Source organism: Neolamprologus multifasciatus, chromosome 8 (assembly GCF_963576455.1).
Source record: "Neolamprologus multifasciatus chromosome 8, fNeoMul1.2, whole genome shotgun sequence".
Lineage (NCBI taxonomy): Eukaryota > Metazoa > Chordata > Actinopteri > Cichliformes > Cichlidae > Neolamprologus > Neolamprologus multifasciatus.
In genome coordinates this window covers 13,454,854-13,476,902 of record NC_140446.1, presented here as the reverse complement: position 1 = coordinate 13,476,902, position 22,049 = coordinate 13,454,854, and the positions used below count along the sequence as shown (strand labels likewise).

Genomic DNA, 22,049 nt, shown 5'->3' with positions numbered 1-22,049 from the left:
CGCCCTTCCTTTTCACTGTGTGTGTGTGTGTGTGTCGAGCATCAAGGAATGATCACAGTTGTTACATTTGCAGTAATTCTGTGAAGACACAGCAATTGTTGGCTGTATAAAGTTAAGCTGGGAGGAGATGTACTTGGAGACAGACACTGATTCAAAAAGAAGCAGAATCGACTCCATTTACTGAAAAACGTCCTTCAACAGCATGTGACACAGTGGGGTTGTGAGCGTGGTCGTTTTGTGTTGCATCAGCAGGGTAAAGGCAGCTAACTCCAGACTTAAACTGATTAGGATCCCAAGTTCTGTTCTGGGAGCTGGTGGAGGTGAGTCTAATGGGAAGATGCTCAAGAAACTTTTCAGCACATGCAGCAAAACAGTCATTGCTCTCAGGTGCAGACTAAACACCACAGGGACTATTTTCTCACTTTGATTATTGTGTTCCGACACTTTATGTAGGGGACAAACCTAATAATACAATAGTTTCACGGTCACAGGACTACTTTCTGGCAGTGCAATAGTATAAACTGGTATGTGCAATGTGCACCCCTAATTCTACCAAAGATTTATCAGCCTTTTTATTGCATGACCAGCTCATTAGTTGATTGTCTTATGTTTTCTACTATAAGAAGTATATGAACAACTGCATTATATGGTATGACACAAGGACCAGTGTTATTGCACTGGATTGTTGCAGAGTGATATCATAAGTAGACTATATAGGTCATAACTTACCCATTTAATTCAAGTGTTTTCAGCCACATTACCACAGTTGTATAAAATAAAGAAGCTAGCCATGAAATCTGCCTTTGTAAACACTTCTGTAAAGATCTCACTGAAGTTGAGTGCGGTACTGTAATAGATGCCACAGCTGCAACAAGTGAGATCATGAAATTTCTTCCCTCTTAGATATTCCACAATCAACTCTAAGTGGTATTATGACTAAACTATTGTTTAGAAACCACAGGAAACCCACTCTGGTATTTACATCAGCATAAAATTGTGCGCCTGGACTTCCATGGCTCAACAGTTCCTACAGTTGTAATCTGTAAGTGGCCCAGTACTTCTGCCCATATAGAGTATGTCAATCCTGCCTAAGGGATATCAATAAGATCTTAATGTGCTCTGCAGAGCACATCTGCAGACATGCTCTGCATTTTCATCCACAGAGTTGTGTGTATCCATAAGCTGCAGAAATTCCAAAATACGTGGATACACATCATTTTAAATGTAGCCTTCCTGGTAATTCTATTGGCTAAAGAATTATGTCTCATCCTGATAAGAAAGCTATTATAAACACAAAAAAAAGCAGGAAATGAGTTATGTTACTTGTGAGAAAATAGTGTAAACTACCTCAAACTGCCCAGAAATAACCAAGAGAAAAGTAGTAAGGGATACAGATGGAAGAGGTGGAGCTGATGGCTCAGAGGGCATTGTCAATTGGGGTGAATGGTGCACCTGTTGTGCATGGGCTAATCACTTCCTCTCTCTTTATTTTAGCAGAATGCTGGGGTGTGGGGGGACAGTAACAGGAGTGCACAACACGGCAAAGGGAGAATTCGGCATGGAGAAAGGGGACTGCTAAGAAAGCTTGTGCAGAGCTGGGTTTGTAAAGTGGCAGCTCTGTGAATGTGTTGCAAGTGTGTGCGTTAAAATAAACAGTTTGTGAAGGACTGTGTTGGCATTCTGTGCTGCGGGGAAACCCACGAATGAGTGAGCCTCGTGTCGCAGACAGACTTGCAAATCAATTTGGTTTTAACTGAAATAATAAACTCTAAGGTAGATTTAAAAAAAAACACATTTATTTACAAGTAAAACGTGAGAAGGTAAGTTCCTCTGCCTACTTAAAAATCAGATGGTAAATCAGATGGACTTTAACATCGCACCAAACAGATCCTGAATTCAAATACTTTAAATGCAATAAATTTGATGCCTTATCTAAACAAAAAAAAAAACCCAAACACAAATGACTAAAAATCCCCACACTGCCTTTATCTTTAACAGGCTCCAATTATGCAAGCTAATCTGGGCATATTTCCCTGGGGACGCAAAGACATAATTGCCAGCAATCTGCACCGTGATATCAGCAATGTTCTTGTGTGGCTTTAAAATGACTTGACACATCTGGGAACGGCAGGTTTGTATTGGTCTGATCTCCACACTTGGCTCCATCAAAAGGGGTCAATTATGAAAACAAACAGGCCGGGGACTCATTTTGGATGCAGAGGAACTGAATGAGGGCAGATGGTAGGCAGGAGACCGAGCCTGCCCTTGAGCTGTGATGTGAAGTCATTGTTGTAAAACACACATTGACAGCAGAGCGCTCGCATGCATTTAGGCAAATGGAGGCACAAAAAAACATCACATTAAAAAAAAAAAAAGAAAAGAAAAAAAGATAAGTCCTCAGCTACTTTCCCACAAATTAGCAGTATTGGCACAAATCTTAAAAGTAACAGCCTTACCTAACAGCATCTCCACGTGTTTTAAGCTTCCTCCGTTTGCCACTCTCTTCTGCTCTTGATTCAGGCTTCTCCTGCTGGCTGATCTCCCATCACAGAAGTTGTCCAAAAAAAACCCAACAAAGTCGCAGATAATTTTCTCCGTCTCTTTACTGTATCTTTCTTCTCTCCACTTTGATTGTGACGATCCTTTCTCAGTCAGTGACACGTCTTGGCTATGATCCAAAGTGCCGCAGCGAAAGCACGGCACATGTGTGCTTCAATTAAAAGTGTCATGCTCTGCTGATCGCGCTGCCCTTTATGAGACGAAAGGAGAGACAGAAGCGAGGCAGATTGAGGAGCGGAGGAGAAAGAAAGGAGGCTGAGAGTGTCTGAAGAGCAAGTGTGTATTCTTCTACCAGTATGAGTATGTAAGGGGGGGAGAGAGAGAGAGAGAGAGAGAGAGAGAGAGAGAGAGAGAGAGAGAGAGAGAGAGAGAGAGAGAGAGAGAGAGAGAGAGAGAGAGAGAGAGAGAGAGAGAGAGAGAGAGAGAGAGAGAGAGAGAACTGGCTGTTAACAACATGAACTTCCCACATTTCCCCCCTTTCCTTGCTGCTGCTTCTTCTTCTCAGCAGCGTTTTCTATTCAAGGTTCACACCTGCATGCTCCCTTAAGGGCACTCAAAGGCAGTTTCCTTCCTGGCATTACTTGACAACAATAGGCGTCATTTATCATTGGTCCTTTTCAGTCTGCTTAAAATGCAGCCCTGCTATGTTGTTTGTAAGTTACCATTGTGGGTAAAATATTTTAAAAATGTGCATCCATATCCAGATGATACAGTGTTTATGTGCAGAGTGCAGTCCGGTTTATCAGAGTAAATTAGTCCTTCACTCTAGCTTTACATTTCCAAGAGGTTGTACGTGGAGAGGATTCAATTAAACACAGAGTCACTCACGCAGCACAAACTCATTATTTTTTTCACCGCTACTAAGGCATGACTGATATGATCACAATCATAATTAAACAGCCAAGCTCAGCTCAAACCACCTTGTGTTACAATTTTCTACTTTTTTTTTTCAAGTGTCCTTAATCAGCTTTTACACATGTATCTACTGCATCTGATACTATAACGTTGCGCTAGAGCAGGGTTGTCAAACATAAGGCCTGAGGACCAAAATCGACCCAGCAAAAACACCAATCTGGGCCGTTGGACTCCTTTGAAAAATATGAAGGACGGCATATACTTTGGACTTTCAACTGCATTTGAACAAGTTTGCAGCTTTTCCTAATGATACAGACCTCCCCCATAGCCACTCATACTAAACCAATGTAATTAAGTGATGACAGAAGAGTTGCTGTTGTTTTATTTTCACTGTTGAATAGATAGTAAATACTGTAAACTTTAAAAAATTTCTAATTTTTACATTGATGTCAGAGCAAAAGAAAAAAGGGAGGTTTCTGTGAATTAACAAAAATGTTCGGTTTTATAATAACCACAACCACAAGCCAGAGCTTTTTCTGTAATTTTACACATTTATTTCTTACAACTTGAGCCCAAAGAGTCATGCTGACGGGTTTCTTTAATTTACTACAGCAGCATTTGTTTTTATAATGTACAAAAACTGTGACGTCCTGCTGAAATGACACTTCTTTTCTTACATTAAAATATCTCATGGAGTAAATGTGAAGTTAATTTTTTTTTACACTGACAGAAAGCAGAGTTTTATTGGTTGATCACACTTAAGATAAAGGTAGGCTGTATGAGATGACATCCCTGCACTAGTGTGTGTGACAGGACGCTGCTTCACAACAGTACACAAACAGCTCCGCAGCCAAATCTAAAAATCGAATCTCATCTAAAATCGACACATCAACATTTGCTAACATTAGCCACCACATGCTACTTTGTTTGACTTACCATAACAAATACTATTGCAGCGAACACCCTGGCGAACTGAGCAAAGCCATGTTTAACTGCTTTACAAATAAAGTTATTAATTTGAAAGACAGAAAAAAATTAAGCATGAGTTAATGCAAATTTCTTCAGAAAATTGAGACGGTGTAAATGACGATATGAGGGATAATAAATTGTAGCCATGCAAATGTACTGTATTTCAATATAATTATGCAAAGGTATAATTCATTTGCATATTTTGATCCATTACAAAAAACACCCCAGTTTTCCAAAACGACTTAAAACTCTGCTTGAGAAGTCGAGATGCTCACTTAGCATATTGATGGTGCAGCTCATTCCCCACTCAGCGCTGATTTAAACTATTTGAGATTCAGTGTTTATTTTAATGAGCAGGTGGGATAGATTATTGCTCAACGAATAGCTGGCTAATTTTCCTGCCTAATCTTCTGATGATTACTCTATTGACACACTGTAGAGCAGAGCTGAATCCAGCGCTGCTCTGTCATGCTCCGCTGCGATTCTTATAGCTTGAATGAAGCATTTTATATGCTTTTCTATGCGATATTTACCTCAAATGGTTCTTTTGAGTTGCGCTGTATCAGCCACAGCCCAATCTTGGCGTTACCACTGTCGACACTGGTGAATAGTAGTTTTCGTTCTCCGGTTAAATCTGCCTTTCATCTAGCTGAGCTTATTTTTATCTCCTATTCTATTTCACACTTCTAAAGTCTGTTTATGTCTGCATAATACGTCCCGTCTCTACTTGAACTTGTCCTCAAGTGCCTTTTCTTTCATTACATCTCTTAATGATACTGCAACTTTTACTACACCAACCTATATAGTACCTCTGCAGCAATAAATGAAAAAATACTTGTAACAACACCTTTGAATATGGCACTGCAAATTCCATCCCACTCTAGGTACCTATAACAGCTTTCAATAGGCTGTAAGAACTATCCATTTTGTTGGGATGTCTTACTGTGTTTTTAAATATTAATCCCTCTTTAGAGAGTATGCATTAGCCTTAAGTTTGGCCGCTGAGTGATTTAAGTTGGACAGAGGGACGTAGTTTGAGTGAAAATCTGACTCCACTGAATGTTTGCAGAAGCAACACAATGGCTTGTACACACTGCATTGTTATTCATTCAGCAGTCACCACAATCACTTCAGATAAACACGATTATTCTCAGTCTCTAGCCTGAAACTGTGGCCTCCAGTGTTACACAAGTGTTAACACACACACATTTCCATCACCTCAGTGGCTTGCATTCATGTCCTATAGACTTACTCTAAACTTGACCATAACCACTGCCTGTCTACCCAAAACTATATCTAGCCTTGAATCAAATCTTCAGCCTTCAGGTTAATGAAAACATTACGATGTCCTGCTTTTTGTCTCTGGGTCATCACAATGTGAGTGTGTGAACAGATCTATGTCCCCACAACATGAGTATTACAACCACACACACAGAGCTTGTGTCTGCCCCGTGTGCTCCTTGCTGGCTCCTTGTCCACTCAAATAAGTGCGGCGTGGAAGCACAACACTGACAAATCCTGACAGTTTTACACTTGATTTCAGGCTGCAGCATTCAAATGAAAGTGCAGGGAGAGGGCCTCGAGCACAATGATCGTATGTCGGCTACGCGCATTATGCTTTCAGCTCGCCATGGACCTACTGAACATTGGCTGTGCATGCCTCTATTTATGGTCTCAGTGTGTGTGACTGACATGCCATGTTACTTATGGAAATCATAGACTTGGAAAGGGTTTTGGGGGAAGCAGGAAAGAGAAACAAAAGGTTTACAAAACATCAAAGCTCACCACATACACAGGTTGTAATTTCTATAATACTATTTAATTACTAGCTTATATTTATTTATCAATCCAAGCTATCTGAAATAGTGACAGTTGTTCAAATAACACAAATTCAGCATGCCTTATATTGAATTTCATTTATTCAGATATATTCACTGACTATTCAACACATGCAGAAAAATGACTCATGCATTCGCAAATACACCAATCTACTACCATCTAGAATATCAAACAGGAAACTACTCACTTGTTTTATTCGGGTTTGGAACTTCAAAGCTATTGGGAATACTGTAAAACAGGTGTCTCCTCTAACACTATCAGTCCCTGAGGGTTGTGATGCTTCATCTGCCAGACACTGAGTCAAAAACCAAGCCAAAATGCCCCCCTCCCCTGCTGCCTGTCCAGGCTTTCACAGCGTGGCGAATAGTAGCTTATGACAGATCAAGTGACATCTGAAAAAAATGGCTGCATTTGCTCAGCAGCCTCTTTTGTAAGAAATGAGGTCAAACCGTGGAAAAACTGCAGGTGATAAATGTCCCAATTCAAAGCTTGTTTCAGCAGACTGCGTGTAGTAAATGTAGATGATACTCCCTGTATTTATTGTGACGGTGTCTCTAACGTATGTTGGTATACAATAACAGGAAGAATTCAACCTTCAAAAAAACATTAAGCCAAGTCAATCCCCAGTGGAGCCCCGTCCGAGAAAATTAGAGATTTTCCATTAGTGAGGGGAAATTTTGCTCAGGGAAGACAAAAAGCTTCATCTTTCCTTTCACTGGCTAAATTGTTATAAACGGTGCAGGAAATGTTGGAGGTCACGTCTCTGAAAAACTCTGAAAATCATTTTTCTTTGCTTTAAACACATATACTTGAAAATTAATAAAGAAGACTAGAAATCCATGTACAGTTTGAAACGGTAACTTTTTAGCAAAAGGTGTAATTTAGCTTACACACAGAAGTGACATTTATATACAGGTAATATATGTGCCAGTGCACTTACATTTTTTAATGTGTTTTTCTTTTAGATTTCTGACTTAGGGTGTCTTTTGGGTTTGTTTTCAGGACTAGAGTTCATTTAATCCAGCCCAAATCAGTTGTTGATATTGTAAACTTGTAGCTTCTTCCTGTGGTTAGGTTTCTTTTAACAGAGAAAACTCCAAACAGCAGAACCAAAATGCATCATTGTAAATCATGTCTCAGAGGTGGGACAACAAAAGTAAATACAAGAAGAAGGTGCTGTGCTCCAGTCTAGTGGATAAGATGGAGCGTTTACTCCTAACAGCTGCTAGTGGCTACAATATTCCAGAAACACCACATAGTTGATTCAGATCAGGGTTGAATCAAGTTGTCATCATAAACAAAGTCAAAGGGTCTCAGTGTGGTTGTTTTGGTCTGTACCTGACCATTCCTGCCTCTATCTGCAACTATAAACATGAGGCAGATAAACTGAACATATTTTGAATTCTTTTATTCTTGTTTTTCTCAACAAAGATAAAATGACAAAAAATGACAATGGGGAGAAAATGGGAGAAACTTTTTGAACAACCAAAGTGATCAAGCACCAAACTCTGTGAGCTGTGTGTGAAAGCAATGAAGCAGAATAATTCATGTCGAAATTTTAAAAAGCAGTATAAATGCTGTTTTGTACCATTTACCTCTAAACACAGACAAACCTTTGTAGCAGAAATGCTTCCTTCCACATCTTAAATGTACAAATCAATTTTCTATTCAATTTCAGGATGTTCTGTCTATGCTGCATGTTTTTTTTCTTTAAATATCCAACAGTGCACAATACCTGTAAAGTCAGGATTCACATGCTGCATTTAAAGTGTTTTGGGGAACCTTTGCTGATTCGTCCCCACAGCTGGCTTGAAAATATGCAAACAGAAACCGAACGCCCTTGGTCCTTTATGGCAACATCGTGGTGGGGGGACAGACAGATCTGATATAACAAGATCAATGCTCTGCAGCGCCTTTCCTCAGTTTTGTTGGTGTATTTAACAGATATGATGCATAAGAAGTAATAACTAATAGCACAAGATGTCCACAGTTTTCTCTTCTTTCACATTTAACCTGACCTGGTAAGACTGTCACAACGTCTCAAACTGACCATTGTGCATATTTTTGCTTGAGGCCAACGTGTAAATTGCTGTCAGATTAACATAATGAGCTTGTCTGAAGGGACTTATATCTCACCAGCACACACGTTATATCGGAAATCCTAAAACGATAACCTTGAATTGAAACGAGTCCACTGTTGTCCTGTAGTTCAGTGTGGAGTGTAGCAAGTGGAAAGTGCTTTGCTCTGTTCCCTTTTCAAACGGCCCCCAGTGAGAAACACCCTATTAAAATCTCTTTTCATTTGAGCAAATTGCTTCATGAAGCTAAATAAAGGCAAAGACAGTTCAGCTGCGGGAAGGGAACGGGTATTATTAGGTTGGTTTCATTGCAGTGAAGACCGAATTATAGTAACTGTCACCTTAATTGACTCAGACCGTCCTCTTTTTCTCCTCTTTTCTGCGGGAAAGGCAACAGAGAGAATGGCTTCCTGACACAGGTGTGTGAGAGAGATCATACAAATCCCTTTATGGGGTTGAATTTTTATTGGTTCACTAATTTTTCACTATTCTTTTTTGCTATTATTTTTAAGGTATGTGCATGTGCCACATTTATTTTATAGTAAAACTCCAATGATCAGTTGTTTCATCCACAGAATATTAACTATTCTTATGATGGATTTTTTGTGTTCGTTATTGTTCATATATTTTGCTTTTAGCATTTTAAATACAAACATTTTTAGCTTGTCCTTGTCTTCTGGGGATACATTAAATATAACTTGGTTCACTGGACATTGCAAAGCAGTTGGAGACGTTGCCTTTTGAATACAGATTGCATTTTTTAATTGTTTTCAGACATTTTATTGACCATACAATATCAATTATCTGAGGGAAAATTGGCCATGGAACACATTAATTGCTATATTTTTAATCTGCAGGATCTTTTAATGGTTTAAGTTGAACTTAAACCATTAAAAAATCCTGCAGATTTGTCCTAAATAAACAGTTTCATAAATAATTTTAGGTGGAGAAACTGTTCGCTGTTTACTGCTTAATTCACAGCAGCTCAAACAAAATGAGGTCAGATGCTGTGGGGTTCATTTAAGTCGTTCAAACATGGCAGGTGTGAAATCAGCCTGTGCCCCTTGTGAAAAATCGAGAGGGCATCTAGCCGGAGGGACTGATGAGTGACTCTCATCTTATCCATCAATTAGTGGATGAGATGGTTGTGACAAAACGACAAACCACATCTAATAGTGCACCGCAAACAAGCCTCTTGTTCACGTTTTAAAATAGTTTATTTATCTTTACAGGAAAAGCACAAAACATTTACCAATAATGACTCAGCATTCATCATCTGTCCTAGTAAACCATATCAGTGAGTCAGCACCAAAGTTAAACGTATCTTTAATCTGCAAATCCCAATAATTCTACACTGTGCAAAACTATCCACTGGGCCAAATTTGAATCCTTCATAAGTTTTGGGCAGACAGACAACACTGTTTGATAATCCAACAAAGCAACCACTTCACCAGATACACGTTGTGTAGCTAAACCTTAGCAAGTAAGATGATGTTGAATGAATGAATTGAGTTGCAGTTCTTCAGTGTTAGCAGGAGGTGAGCATTAGGCAACATTAGTCAGAAGAAAGAGAGCTCAGAATCAGATCTGATTCCAAAAAATAAACGATAATTTGATGAACTGAACACCCTGCTGACATTAAGTCCATTTCCCCCCGATAGCTGCTTGGCCAGTTGGACTTTTTAAGGCCTCAGTCACAAATGCATACAAATGCATACTATGACTGGCAATATCCTGGCAACCTCTGGTTGTCTGGAAAAAGTGTCACATAAACTGGAAATGGGAAATATTTGTCTTCACAGTAAAAGTTGTGCCTTCCCATTGTAACCAACATGCCCAACTTTTTCCAAAGTTGCAACTTTTACTTTGAAAGTCGACAGTCTCTGTTGCTGGTTTGCATCGTACTCTTCACACTTTCACTGCCACCTTGTGAGTTGTTTGCAAGTGTTTTTTTCCATCAGAAAACATAGCAAACAACTGCAAGGTTTTTAGCTTAGCACCTTTTTTGTGACCAATATCACCCAGCAACTTCCAAAAACGATTTGCAGGCCAGTCCTGGAATAAACACTTTTAAGGATGATCACTAACCAGTCACTAGGTCTGTGAGACTGGGGCTTTTAATAAAACTGACTTTGCTAGTAATGAAAATTGCTAGATAAGATGCTTGATACCTAGCTTAGCAGCAAGCTGGCTAACCTTAGTTTATGTTCTTGCTGCAGTTGTCCCTACAAAAAGATATACCTCAAGTCACAACATTTCATTGTTTAATGTCCTTATGTGCAGCCTGTGTGTTCTGAACCTGTCATTTGTTGACATTAATGATTAGTGCACTCAGTTTTTAAGCTAATATTACAGTGTTGGTCAACTCTGGGAGCAGAAGACAAACATTGAGGAAAGGAACTTGTCCCAAGTCCTTATCATACAAGTCACGTCAGAGGCTGTTAGGCAACCAAGTTGGAGGTTTAACTGATTCCTGAGTGAATCAGGAAATAAAAGTTTGTTTCTGGACACTGGAAAGTAAAGAAAAAGAAACTACAGAAAATAGAAGAGGCCAAGAAATGTTTCATAATCACCTTTTGCACTGGATCAGTCACACACTCTTAAGTATGAATGATGACCTGCAAAGGCTATTATCTGATATAGAAAAAGTCAATACCGTTCTGATGGAACAATGGATATAATTTTTTTAAATTTAATATTCTGTATTAGACTGGTACAGTTAAATGTGTGTGACATGCCACCAGACAGAACGAGTCTCATAAATCAACATATAAAAGCGTAATTTTATTGGCCAGTTGTTCATTAGAGGCTGAGTACTGATTGATCAAGCTGGTCAGCGCAGCAGAGTGACACAGGTGTTGGTGAGTGAAGGTGATTAATGGCCCTTCATCAAAACAGGTGTGGAGAAAATACTTGGAAATGGTGGGGCGCTCCACTGGAATAATAAATATATTTCTCAATGCAAAGCACCTCATGGTTTGCAGATGTGAACATTAACCACAAAGCACCAAACAGAGCAACTTTTATGGGAAAGATGCTGAACATCCAAGTAGCTCGAAACCTCATAATTAGCAATGAACTGCAAAAGTAAGAAAACTATATCAAACTTATTATGCCAGGAGTCTGCTTACAGCATCGTGTAAGCAGATACTTGTCAAAGAAAAACAATGCATAAGACTCAGAAACTAAGCCGTCTCTTCTTTTCTGTTAGCCAGACACACTACACTGGGAGATCTGATTGAAAGAAAAGAATCACTGGAAATACAACAGCCTTGCAGTAAAAATTGATTTAAAAAATGTTTGTTGTTTTTTTTACTGTTTTTGTTTAACAGTTGGTGATTAAAGTGTAATAAATTTAAAAGAGTTTGTCGTGCAGGTGGAATATATGACATTTTCACTCAGTTTTTCATAGTTTTGCAGAGTCTACATGCTAATCCTAAGGGCGCTAAGGGCGATCGTGGCTCAAGAGTTGGCAGTTCGTCTTGTAATCGGAAGGTTGCCGGTTCGAGCCCCAGCTTGGACAGTTTCGGTCGTTGTGTCCTTGGGCAAGACACTTCACCTACCGCCTACTGGTGTTGGCCAGAGGGGCCGGTGGCGCGATATGGCAGCATCGTTTCCGTCAGTCTGCCCCAAGGCAGCTGTGGCTACAACTGTAGCTTGCCTCCACCAGTGTGTGAATGTGAGAGTGAATGAATAGTGGAATTGTACAGCGCTTTGAGGTTCTCAAAAAGCGCTATATAAATGCAATCTATTATTATTATTATTATTATTATCCTCCTTAATCAAAATTTCCAGTCACTTTCTCACAATTGTGAAATTGTAAAAAATAAATAAATAAATCACATTTCAACCTGTCATTGAAAGAAAAAAAAAACCCTCAAGTGTAACTGAAACTGTTGATGGCTCTGTCCTATGTAGGTGCTCCAGTTCCAGGGCTGTGGTTTTCTGCATGATGTCCCACTGGCATGGCTTGCTGGGACCATTAAATGTAATAAAGTCATCATTCCTTTCATTAGCCGAACCTGTGGCTTTCCTGCTATGACAAAGTTAGAATCTCTGTTGTGGTCTATTGCTGTGGAGACAACCTGTGTGAGCTGCATGAGCCCATTTTGAAGCTAAACACTGAAATGCTGATGTATAAAAGTCTGAGCTAACTTTTAAACTTAAAAGGCTGGGCCCTTACAAATTACCATTTAAATACTGAGCTGGGTAGATATTTGCTTTTCAAATGTGAAATTTAGATATTCTGTAATGGCCTCAAAAAGGACATGTCAGTGTTTTCTTCAAGTCTTGAATCTTTCCTACCTGCACTGACAGCTTTTGCCAGTCGGCGGAGTCTTCTCTGATGAGTCTTCCCTCTGTAGTGGATCTGTGCCTGGGCACTGGAGTTCAGCTGTATGTTGCACACCTGACACACAGTGGCACTGCCGCTGCCCTGTCGCCGCTCCCGCTTGGCCTTGAGCCCAGCCCCCATCCTCCTCTCTTCTTCGTCTTCTTCCTCTTCTTCCTCCTCCTGTCCCTCCTGGCTCTTCGGAGGAGGGCTGCTCTCCATCCAGTCGCTGGTTTTTGGACGCTTCATATCTGGCGATAGAATAAAGATTTGAGGTAATTAATCAAAAGAGGTAATGACTTATATAAATTAGAACCAATTGTCTGAATGTGAAATGCTTAAATATTTTTCTTTTTATGTGTATGTTGTACAAGCCTCCACAGGGGGGCAACAGAGCAGCGTGACTTCATCAGAGGAGATGACTAGTGATCTTTTTCAGTTTTATGCAATTTTATGTGCACTGCTATTGTACTGGTTGATTCTTAAATGCACAAAGAGATTTTTCCAGCTTACAAAGGACACTTTTCACTTGGACTTATCCACATCCTTTGTACAATTTGTCAATATGAACAGATGCATGTGTTAAAAATCTTTGACATCCCATTAAAGGACTCAAAACACTCCGTAGATAAGTATCTTGTTCCAACATCTCTCTATTTATCAGATAATAAAAGCAGATTCCCAGGGGAAACACAAAGCGACATGCTGCTTTGTGAGAGCACGCAGCCCTAATACCTGTAATGGCTTAGCGATTATGACAGACTGACAGCATAAATCAAGCTGCAGCTAAACACAAGCCATGCTATGAATGTGGAAATGTCACCCAAAGCCTGAGTGAATTCTTTGTTTTGCCTCTGTTCATATGTTAATGGCATCAATTAAGCCCTCGTGATGTCAGGCATTTTATCCGCTGCCTTGCCTGAATCTACCCCACCCCCCAAGGCCGCTACCATTTGCAATAAAAATGGTAGCTGCCCCTCTAAAAATTCAACTTGACAACATGAAAGTGGAATGGAAATGCTTTGAGTGGAAGTCATCAGTTTCCAACCAGCAACATGGACTTCAAAGCTGCAGCCCATCACCGCAATTATTTGAATAAAAGTGTGACAACGGGCTGGCACATGAGTAACTGGTGAAGACGGTGACTAGAATAAAGTGTCTCAAAACACGATTAAAACATAGAAAGCGTTACACTCAGTGCCATTACAATCGCTAAACGGCACGTACAGACTGATTTTAAAAAAAAGGGAACATGTAGAACAGGAATGCTGTGTGATTTCTGGCCAGGCTGTTAAAGTGTTTTATTTCTCCCTCCTCACAACAAAATATGCATTTATTATATTTTACAGTTTGTTATGTAAAACTGTTCCAAACACTGACCCTCTGAAGTCAGGCTGAAGCTTGATTTAGACTTCTGAGGGAAATTTTCATCCTAACTGACGTGGTAATCGGAAACAGCCCTATTCGTCATAGGGTTGATGAAGGACATACATATATATATATAAAGAAAACTATAGAATAAATCTATCTGCTCTTGTCTGCTGGTGATGTAATGGAGAAATTAATCAGAGAAATGCTTCTTTTCTTCTTAATGTCCACTTATATGATACAGTATCTACTTACAGTGACTATAACGTAGCCAAACAATTGTTTTGCTTTTGTTTATACAGCAGCAGCACTTTGCATTGAGTAAAGTTTATACCTCCCAACTCTGCAAATCTGGTGAAGGACTTAAGTTATTCCAAAAAAAAAAAAAGAAAAAAAAAAAAAAAAGAGCATAACACATTAATATAAACTAAACTAAGATTAAGCTAAACTAAGATTTTTTAGTAAAAATGATGAACTATTCTGCTCTGAGTGCTGCTGGATAAGTGCTCAGACTCTTGTTTTCACCTTGAAAGTCAGCACTGATATGACGACAATAGGGGTAATTAAAATAAGAGTCATCAGAGGGAGGGTTGCACCAGCTAACTCACTGTAAGGGCATTTTATTTACCAATACAGGAATCAAAAGGAAAGTAAAAGCACCAGACGTCAGTTTACTACTTCTTTGAGCTCAACTAACCACAGTACTTAGATTACTTCAAAAAAAAAAAAAAAAAAAAAAAAAAAAAAGATCATAGCATAAACAATACAGAGGTAATATTTTTAATAATAAAGAACAAAAAAATTCATGCAAAAGAAAACATGATAATGATTATTCTTATTCTTGCTGGTTTCATTTTAAGTGTTAAACTATGTATTTCAAAATAAGTCCTGGCTTTGCTGAATTGTCCAGTAATTGTGTTTTACTCTGGTTTTACTTTACTCGCCTGCAAAAGACAGAAGGACATTTCAAATTGAAAAAGGTATGTGCATAAAATAAAACAGAGGGACTGAGAACAACCCCTTCATAGCATTTTAGAGCAATTTGAATAATAATTCACCAGTGTGCTGACAGGACCAGACTCCTGCCAAAAAGCAGCAGACCAATCAGACCTCCTGCTGCTGCTTGATGGGCTAAAAAGCCATAAAATACAGAGATGCAAATAATGGACCTAAAGATAAACAAAGAAAAAAGCTTGTTCTGGGAGAAAAAAACAAAACAAAAAAACCCCACCCTGCATAATTGGCACAGCCAAATATTTAAATTTCCCGCTTTCAGTCCTTTGATTTTAGATCCAGAAATTTAGGTGGGGACTAAAATTGAACTGTGCAAAGTGAGACACTAGAATGACTCTTCCCCCAAAAAAGTGATTTAAAATGGAAACTCTACATATAGATTTTATTTAATTATTCTTAATCGGCTTTTTAAATTTCTATTTGTTTATAACACTAAATGCATCACTTTAAAAATGTCATGATGTAGTACTTGCTTGCTTTCACCTAACCTCAGGTACATAGTTGCTGTTCTCTGCCTGTCTGAGGTACAATATGTCTCTACTGTTCTGAGTGCTGCTGGATAAGCGCTCAGATGTTTGTTTCACCTTGAAAGTCAGTACTGACATGACGACAATGGACGCGGTCAGTCCGGGGGAGGGCTGCACCAGCTAAGTCACTTTAATGGTTTTGTTTTGTCAAATACAGGAATTAAAAGGAAAACGCAAGCGCCAGAAGTCACTTTGCTACTTCTTTAGGCTGCTGAGCTAACCACAGCACATTTACAATGGTACACAGTGTCAGTAATGATTAATGAGTTGTCTAAAAACAAACAACATTTAAAGTGAACTCTAACATTTTTCATACTCCTTCCTAATATATACAAAATACAAAAGGTCATACAAAAGATTCATAAATTACAGTCCCCTAGAGGGTCATTTACCAAAAAGCTGAATGGGAATGCTATTCAAACTGCTGGTTTAAAGTACTGACACATATTTATTCCAAGTCAAGCATGGCTCAGATGCTCATGTTTGCTAATGTCTAATAGTGTACACTGATGCCACTAGTCTGTGTTTTTACCCTCCAGGACCCTGGAACTACATTAGCAGTTCCTCTTACTCAACTTGATGTGGTCAGCTGGACTTAGCACCAACAGCCCCATTAAAACAAACAACTTTGAACAGGTTGCCTGCCGGCCAGCAGCTGCTGGTTCCTGCTGGCACTTGAGTTTGGGCTGCTCTGCCTGTCTGGCACCAGAGATGGCAGCTACAAACAGCCCAGTCTTCTGCTGGGGACCAAATGGCTGAAGTGACCAGTGCTCCACAGCACAGGCTGTGGCACCTGCAGCTGAAAGTGGCAACCCAACATAAAACCTTTGAGCTGCTATTTACCATAAAATACAAATTTCTGGCGATGTGGTTAAGCCCCATCAAAGATGTAACTTGGAATGGGACAGTTGGGACAAAATCCCAGAGTATCAGATGACCCCTCATACAGAATGTACGTCTGATGTGTTACATTAAATCCTAGATGTCCAGCTTTATTTTCCTTATGAACTGAGTGTTAAGTGCAAAAATTGGTGCAAGAAAAGGCACCTCTTGGAAAGTTGTGATTGAAAAAGGCATGTTTCCATACATTACTTGTACTTTCTGACGGTCAACAGTGCAACAGTTAGTTTATCAGAGAGTATCGGTGAATGAGCATTTTAAATTAGTTTTTAGCAAACATAGCAAGGATGCAGTTCTGTCAGTGACTTTGCCGAGTGCACGAAAGATGACGTTCTGTAGTAGTAGTAGCAGTAGTAGTAGTATGTGCATGTTTTTGTAAAGTACTGAAACACTGTTACAGCTTCTATACTGTAAATATGACTACTGCCATCTAGAAGCTGGTCAGATGGAAATGAGTGTTAGATGAAGAATTCTGTAAATTGTTCATTCAACAGTGTGGTTGTTTTTTTTTTTTGTTTTTTTTTTTTAAACACAGTTTCATCCAGTCAATCTGTGAGCACCTGTGGTTAGCAGGCTCCTTTAGCAAGGATTAATCTGTTTTGGGCTTGTGGTAGTTATGCTAGCTAAAGATGAAGACGAGTGTTTATAGAGTAAGGTCAAATAAATATGTCTCTTCCCCCAACCTCTGACTGCAGTTATTGTCTGTAGTTCTGGTCAAAAGCTGGGATGATTATATTGGTATTGATTATTGTTATATGATATTATCTGTTCCACTTGTCTCTGTGTTAGAGAGAGACAAAGAGAGAATCTTAGATGGTAAACCCGAAATATCTGCCTCGGGTTCTGTCATAGAGTTGTTACACCTGTGGGCCCTACAGTGTATTTCAGTCACTAAAAGGCCTGATTAGATACATGTGGTAGCTATTATTACAACATCACGTATAAATGATTCATTTTACAATTGAATCACCTTTCACTCACTCTAAGTCCTTTATGATTCATGAAAGAACAAATAATTGGGACAACTGATTTAAAACCTATTTTATAGAAAATTTACAAACTCAGCAGACTACTTTTACAAATTCTTATCCGATTAGTGAATTAATAAAGACTGTAATACAGTGGGGCAAAAAAGTATTTAGTCAGCCACCGATTGTGCAAGTTCCCCCACTTAAAATGATGACAGAGGTCAGTAATTTGCACCAGAGGTACACTTCAACTGTGAGAGACAGAATGTGAAAAAAAAATCCATGAATTCACATGGTAGGATTTGTAAAGAATTTATTCGTAAATCAGGGTGGAAAATAAGTATTTGGTCAATAACAAAAATACAACTCAATACTTTGTAACATAACCTTTGTTGGCAATAACAGAGGTCAAACGTTTACTATAGGTCTTTACCAGGTTTGCACACACAGTAGCTGGTATTTTGGCCCATTCCCCCATGCAGATCTTCTCAAGAGCAGTGATGTTTTGGGGCTGTCGCCGAGCAACACGGACTTTCAACTCCCGCCACAGATTTTCTATGGGGTTGAGGTCTGGAGACTGGCTAGGCCACTCCAGGACTTCCAAATGCTTCTTACGGAGCCACTCCTTTGTTGCCCGGGCGGTGTGTTTTGGATCATTGTCATGTTGGAAGACCCAGCCTCGTTTCATCTTCAAAGTTCTCACTGATGGAAGGAGGTTTTGGCTCAAAATCTCACGATACTTGGCCCCATTCATTCTGTCCTTAACACGGATCAGTCGTCCTGTCCCCTTGGCAGAAAAACAGCCCCATAGCATGATGTTTCCACCCCCATGCTTCACAGTAGGTATGGTGTTCTTGGGATGCAACTCAGTATTCTTCTTCCTCCAAACACGACGAGTTGAGTTTATACCAAAAAGTTCTACTTTGGTTTCATCTGACCACATGACATTCTCCCAATCCTCTGCTGTATCATCCATGTGCTCTCTGGCAAACTTCAGACGGGCCTGGACATGCACTGGCTTCAGCAGCGGAACACGTCTGGCACTGCGGGATTTGATTCCCTGCCGTTGTAGTGTGTTACTGATGGTGACCTTTGTTACTTTGGTCCCAGCTCTCTGCAGGTCATTCACCAGGTGTTTCCTGGTGTCCTTCGAAAGCTCTTTGGTCTTGGCCATGGCGGAGTTTGGAGTCTGACTGGTTGAGGCTGTGGACAGGTGTCTTTTATACAGATGATGAGGTCAAACAGGTGCCATTCATACAGGTAACGAGTGGGGGACAGAAAAGCTTCTTACAGAAGACGTTACAGGTCTGTGAGAGCCAGGGATTTTCCTTGTTTGAGGTGACCAAATACTTATTTTCCACCCTGATTTACGAATAAATTCTTTACAAATCCTACCATGTGAATTCATGGATTTTTTTTTCACATTCTGTCTCTCACAGTTGAAGTGTACCTCTGGTGCAAATTACTGACCTCTGTCATCATTTTAAGTGGGGGAACTTGCACAATCGGTGGCTGACTAAATACTTTTTTGCCCCACTGTAGTTGGTCTTAGCATAGAAAGCAGAATAGCTTCCCTCCAACAGGGATACAATTGTTGCATACATTTCTATGACATTACAACATTAATTGATGTCAGAGCACTAAACAACATTGCATCACATCACTTTCCATAGTATTTACTCTAAAAAGAATAAAATACATTTATGATGTGCTATGATATGATTTAGCGAAACTCCACTACTGCTAAAAGATTAAAATTTCTGAACCAAATAAAACGTGTTGGATATCCTGCCCTTTCATGATGGAGCTGTAAAAAGGATGCAAAGTTCACTGTCCTGTAGATGTTCATTTGGATCCACTACATAGATTCTAATAGACATAATACATATAATCTAAGTTATGTTGACATTTACTTAAAAATCCACACTATGGCTGAGACTCTGTGATTTAAGAACAGATATAAATGAGTGGGAGGTGTGATGATAAAAGTAAACGTAACATTATAAATAGAAATCATAAAGAAATTTCTTTCCCATTCTGGCATAGCAATTAATATATATATGAACCATAATAGTTTTCTGATAGGCCATATTTATTAGGCTTCTTAACATATTTTTAAGCACTTGGACACTTGGAGCTGAATTCCCGGTAGTACTCTAGAAGCTACTGATAAGTCCCAGGGAGCCAATAGCATCATCTTAGAGTATCACTGAGAGGAGTTTAAGCACCCGAAACTTAGTCCTTTTATCTATGATCATAGTATCTGTTATCCTTTTAGCAGTGTAAACTATCTCCCCCAACAGCTCTTTACATACCAGCACTCATCAGTTTGCTTGGTTGTTGTTCCAGGATGAGGATTTAATAGAAGCCAAGAATACACACCGATCAGCCACACCATTAAAAACGAAAAAAATAAAACGGCTATCGGACCTGCCAGGGCGTGGATACAGGACCTCTGGGGGTTTCCTGTGGTGTCTGGCACCAGGATATTGGCAGCAGGTCCAGAGGGTTTCCAGTGGTCTCTGTGAAATGTGGGGTCAGATTCTCATGGCTGCTTGGTCAGGAGTCTGGGAAGTTTGGAGGTCAGGTCAGTGGTTTGTGCACTTTGTTCCCTGAACTACTACCAAGTACTTTTTGACGCATAGAAGGGAGCACCATCCGCTTTGGAGGGAACACTGCATTATAATGAGATGTTCAATGTCATCCATCTCACCTGTCAGTGGTTTTAATGTCGTGGCTGATCATAAAAGCCATTTTATACTCTTAAGTTGATGCTAAATAGCTTCAAGCTGCAGTTTGAAGTTATTAGGACCTCAAATGTCCCTGAGGTTAAAAAAAAGGGCCTTCATTTTTTGTGTTCTAACCAATACTCTGAAAGAGGGAAATAAATGATGTAACTGTTGGTAACCCAGGCTATTGTATTTTCTCTTAGTCTGTATTCTCCTGATTTTTAGCTAATTTTAGCTTTCTCAATACTGAGAGTTGTTTTTCCATTTATCATTCATCACCTGCTTCACCATCTGTGTCTTCATTTTTTTCAGATCCACAAACGTACATATACAGGCTCACATATATACATCCAAACTAATATTTGGTTACATGTCCCTTCTTGGTAGACACCATCAACTTTCTGGCACAATTATAGCTGAAAATTTGACCACTCTTCTTGTCACAAGTTCATTTAAATCGGCTGGTCTTCTGGCAAGGACCAATAGTCCAGAGATTTCAAAAGGGCTGAGGTGAGGGCTTTGGCAAGGTCATTCCAGAAGCTTAATGGGCTTTTTCTAAACATCTGTTTAAATAATGTTATGAAAGTACAAGTTATTTGGATGTGGCACCATTTTGCTAAGCTATGAAAGAGGACAAACTGTCACCCTCAGATTAGGGAAATGTGGTTAGGATGTTCAGAAACAATCCAGGAACCACCAAAGCTCAAGATGGTCATAAACTGGAAACTGCTGAAACACCAGCATTACTGTTCACAGTAAAATGAGTTATACTTTGCCATGGACCAAGAGTATGCTGACCAATTTTGCAGCTGCCCACATGGACAAGCCAAATACCTTTTGGATAAAGGTTTTATGGTCAGACGAGACAAACATTGAGATGCTGTTGCCACAATGGGATGAGGTATTTTTGAATGAGTAATGCTGAGGCTTTCAAACCTGAGAAGAGTGTGCCAGTTGTCAATCATGGTGGTGGTACCATCATGCTCTGAGGCTGTTTTGCTGCCAGTGACACTGGTACACTGCACAAATCTGATGGAATAATGAAGGAGGAGGACTACCACTACATTCTACACATTTACCTAAAATCAAAAGCTACATGGTTAAAACTTGGACACAGCTGGGTGTTTCAACAGGGCAATGGGTGACACATGGGTGTATATAAACCTCTGACCACAACAACTGCATCCTGAATAAGCAGTTAAGAATATTAATGGATGAATGTTTAATTCGTTTGACCCTGACTTGATGTGGCCATCCGGAACAACTTTGCTTGGCTAACTTATTTAAATAAAGGATTAAAAACATAATCTCAAATATTAAATACTACATTGCTGTCATGCCTGACTGTTGTTAAAGAATTCCACCTAATGACTTCTGTCGCCACTCAATCAATAGACCACATAAAAAATAGTTCCCCTGTATCCCTTTGTCTAACACTCATGCTTAGTCTTTGTTTTATGGCCTGAGACAGCTGCATGGAAATGACCTGTCAGGTTCATAAACTACTCCATCAAGGGACTCACTTGTAGCTGCAATGTAATGTTCTCCACATGGGTGCCTACATAAACGAGGGATCATTCATTTCAACCTGACATGTAAATGGCTCTTTACAAGTCCCTGCTTGAAGCTCTTATTTGTGACAAATCCAAAAGAGTGCTAAAAGTATACGTAAGCCTGAGAAGTTTAAAACATTATTTCCATCTCTAAAAGAAGGCCAAGTGTTTGCAAGTGTGTGCTTCTGAAAGGTTAAAGGGGCTTTGTGGGGTGTTACACAGAGCCTAAAAGCTAACAGCAGCATTTGTACAAACTCCGGCCAGGTGGATCCCGAGGTGACAGACTGCTATAAAACTGGCAACCTGTTAAGCCTGTTTCCCTCAAGCTGCTCTCTCCATCTGTATGATGTGCTGTCTGCC

The 22,049-nt window shown here is 39.6% G+C and overlaps 1 protein-coding gene across 2 annotated transcripts in view; it reads right to left on the bottom strand.

Annotated features, from left to right (window-relative positions):
* The window catches only part of LOC146512661 (zinc finger protein 385B-like), a 76,230-nt gene that overhangs the window by 30,775 nt on the left and 23,406 nt on the right, over positions 1-22,049 (bottom strand). The window contains exon 2 of one of the 2 annotated variants that reach the window (XM_085170891.1): positions 12,606-12,881. In XM_085170891.1, coding sequence (XP_085027017.1) covers positions 12,606-12,881 — 276 coding nt within the window. The other variant, XM_085170892.1, reaches the window with a different exon arrangement.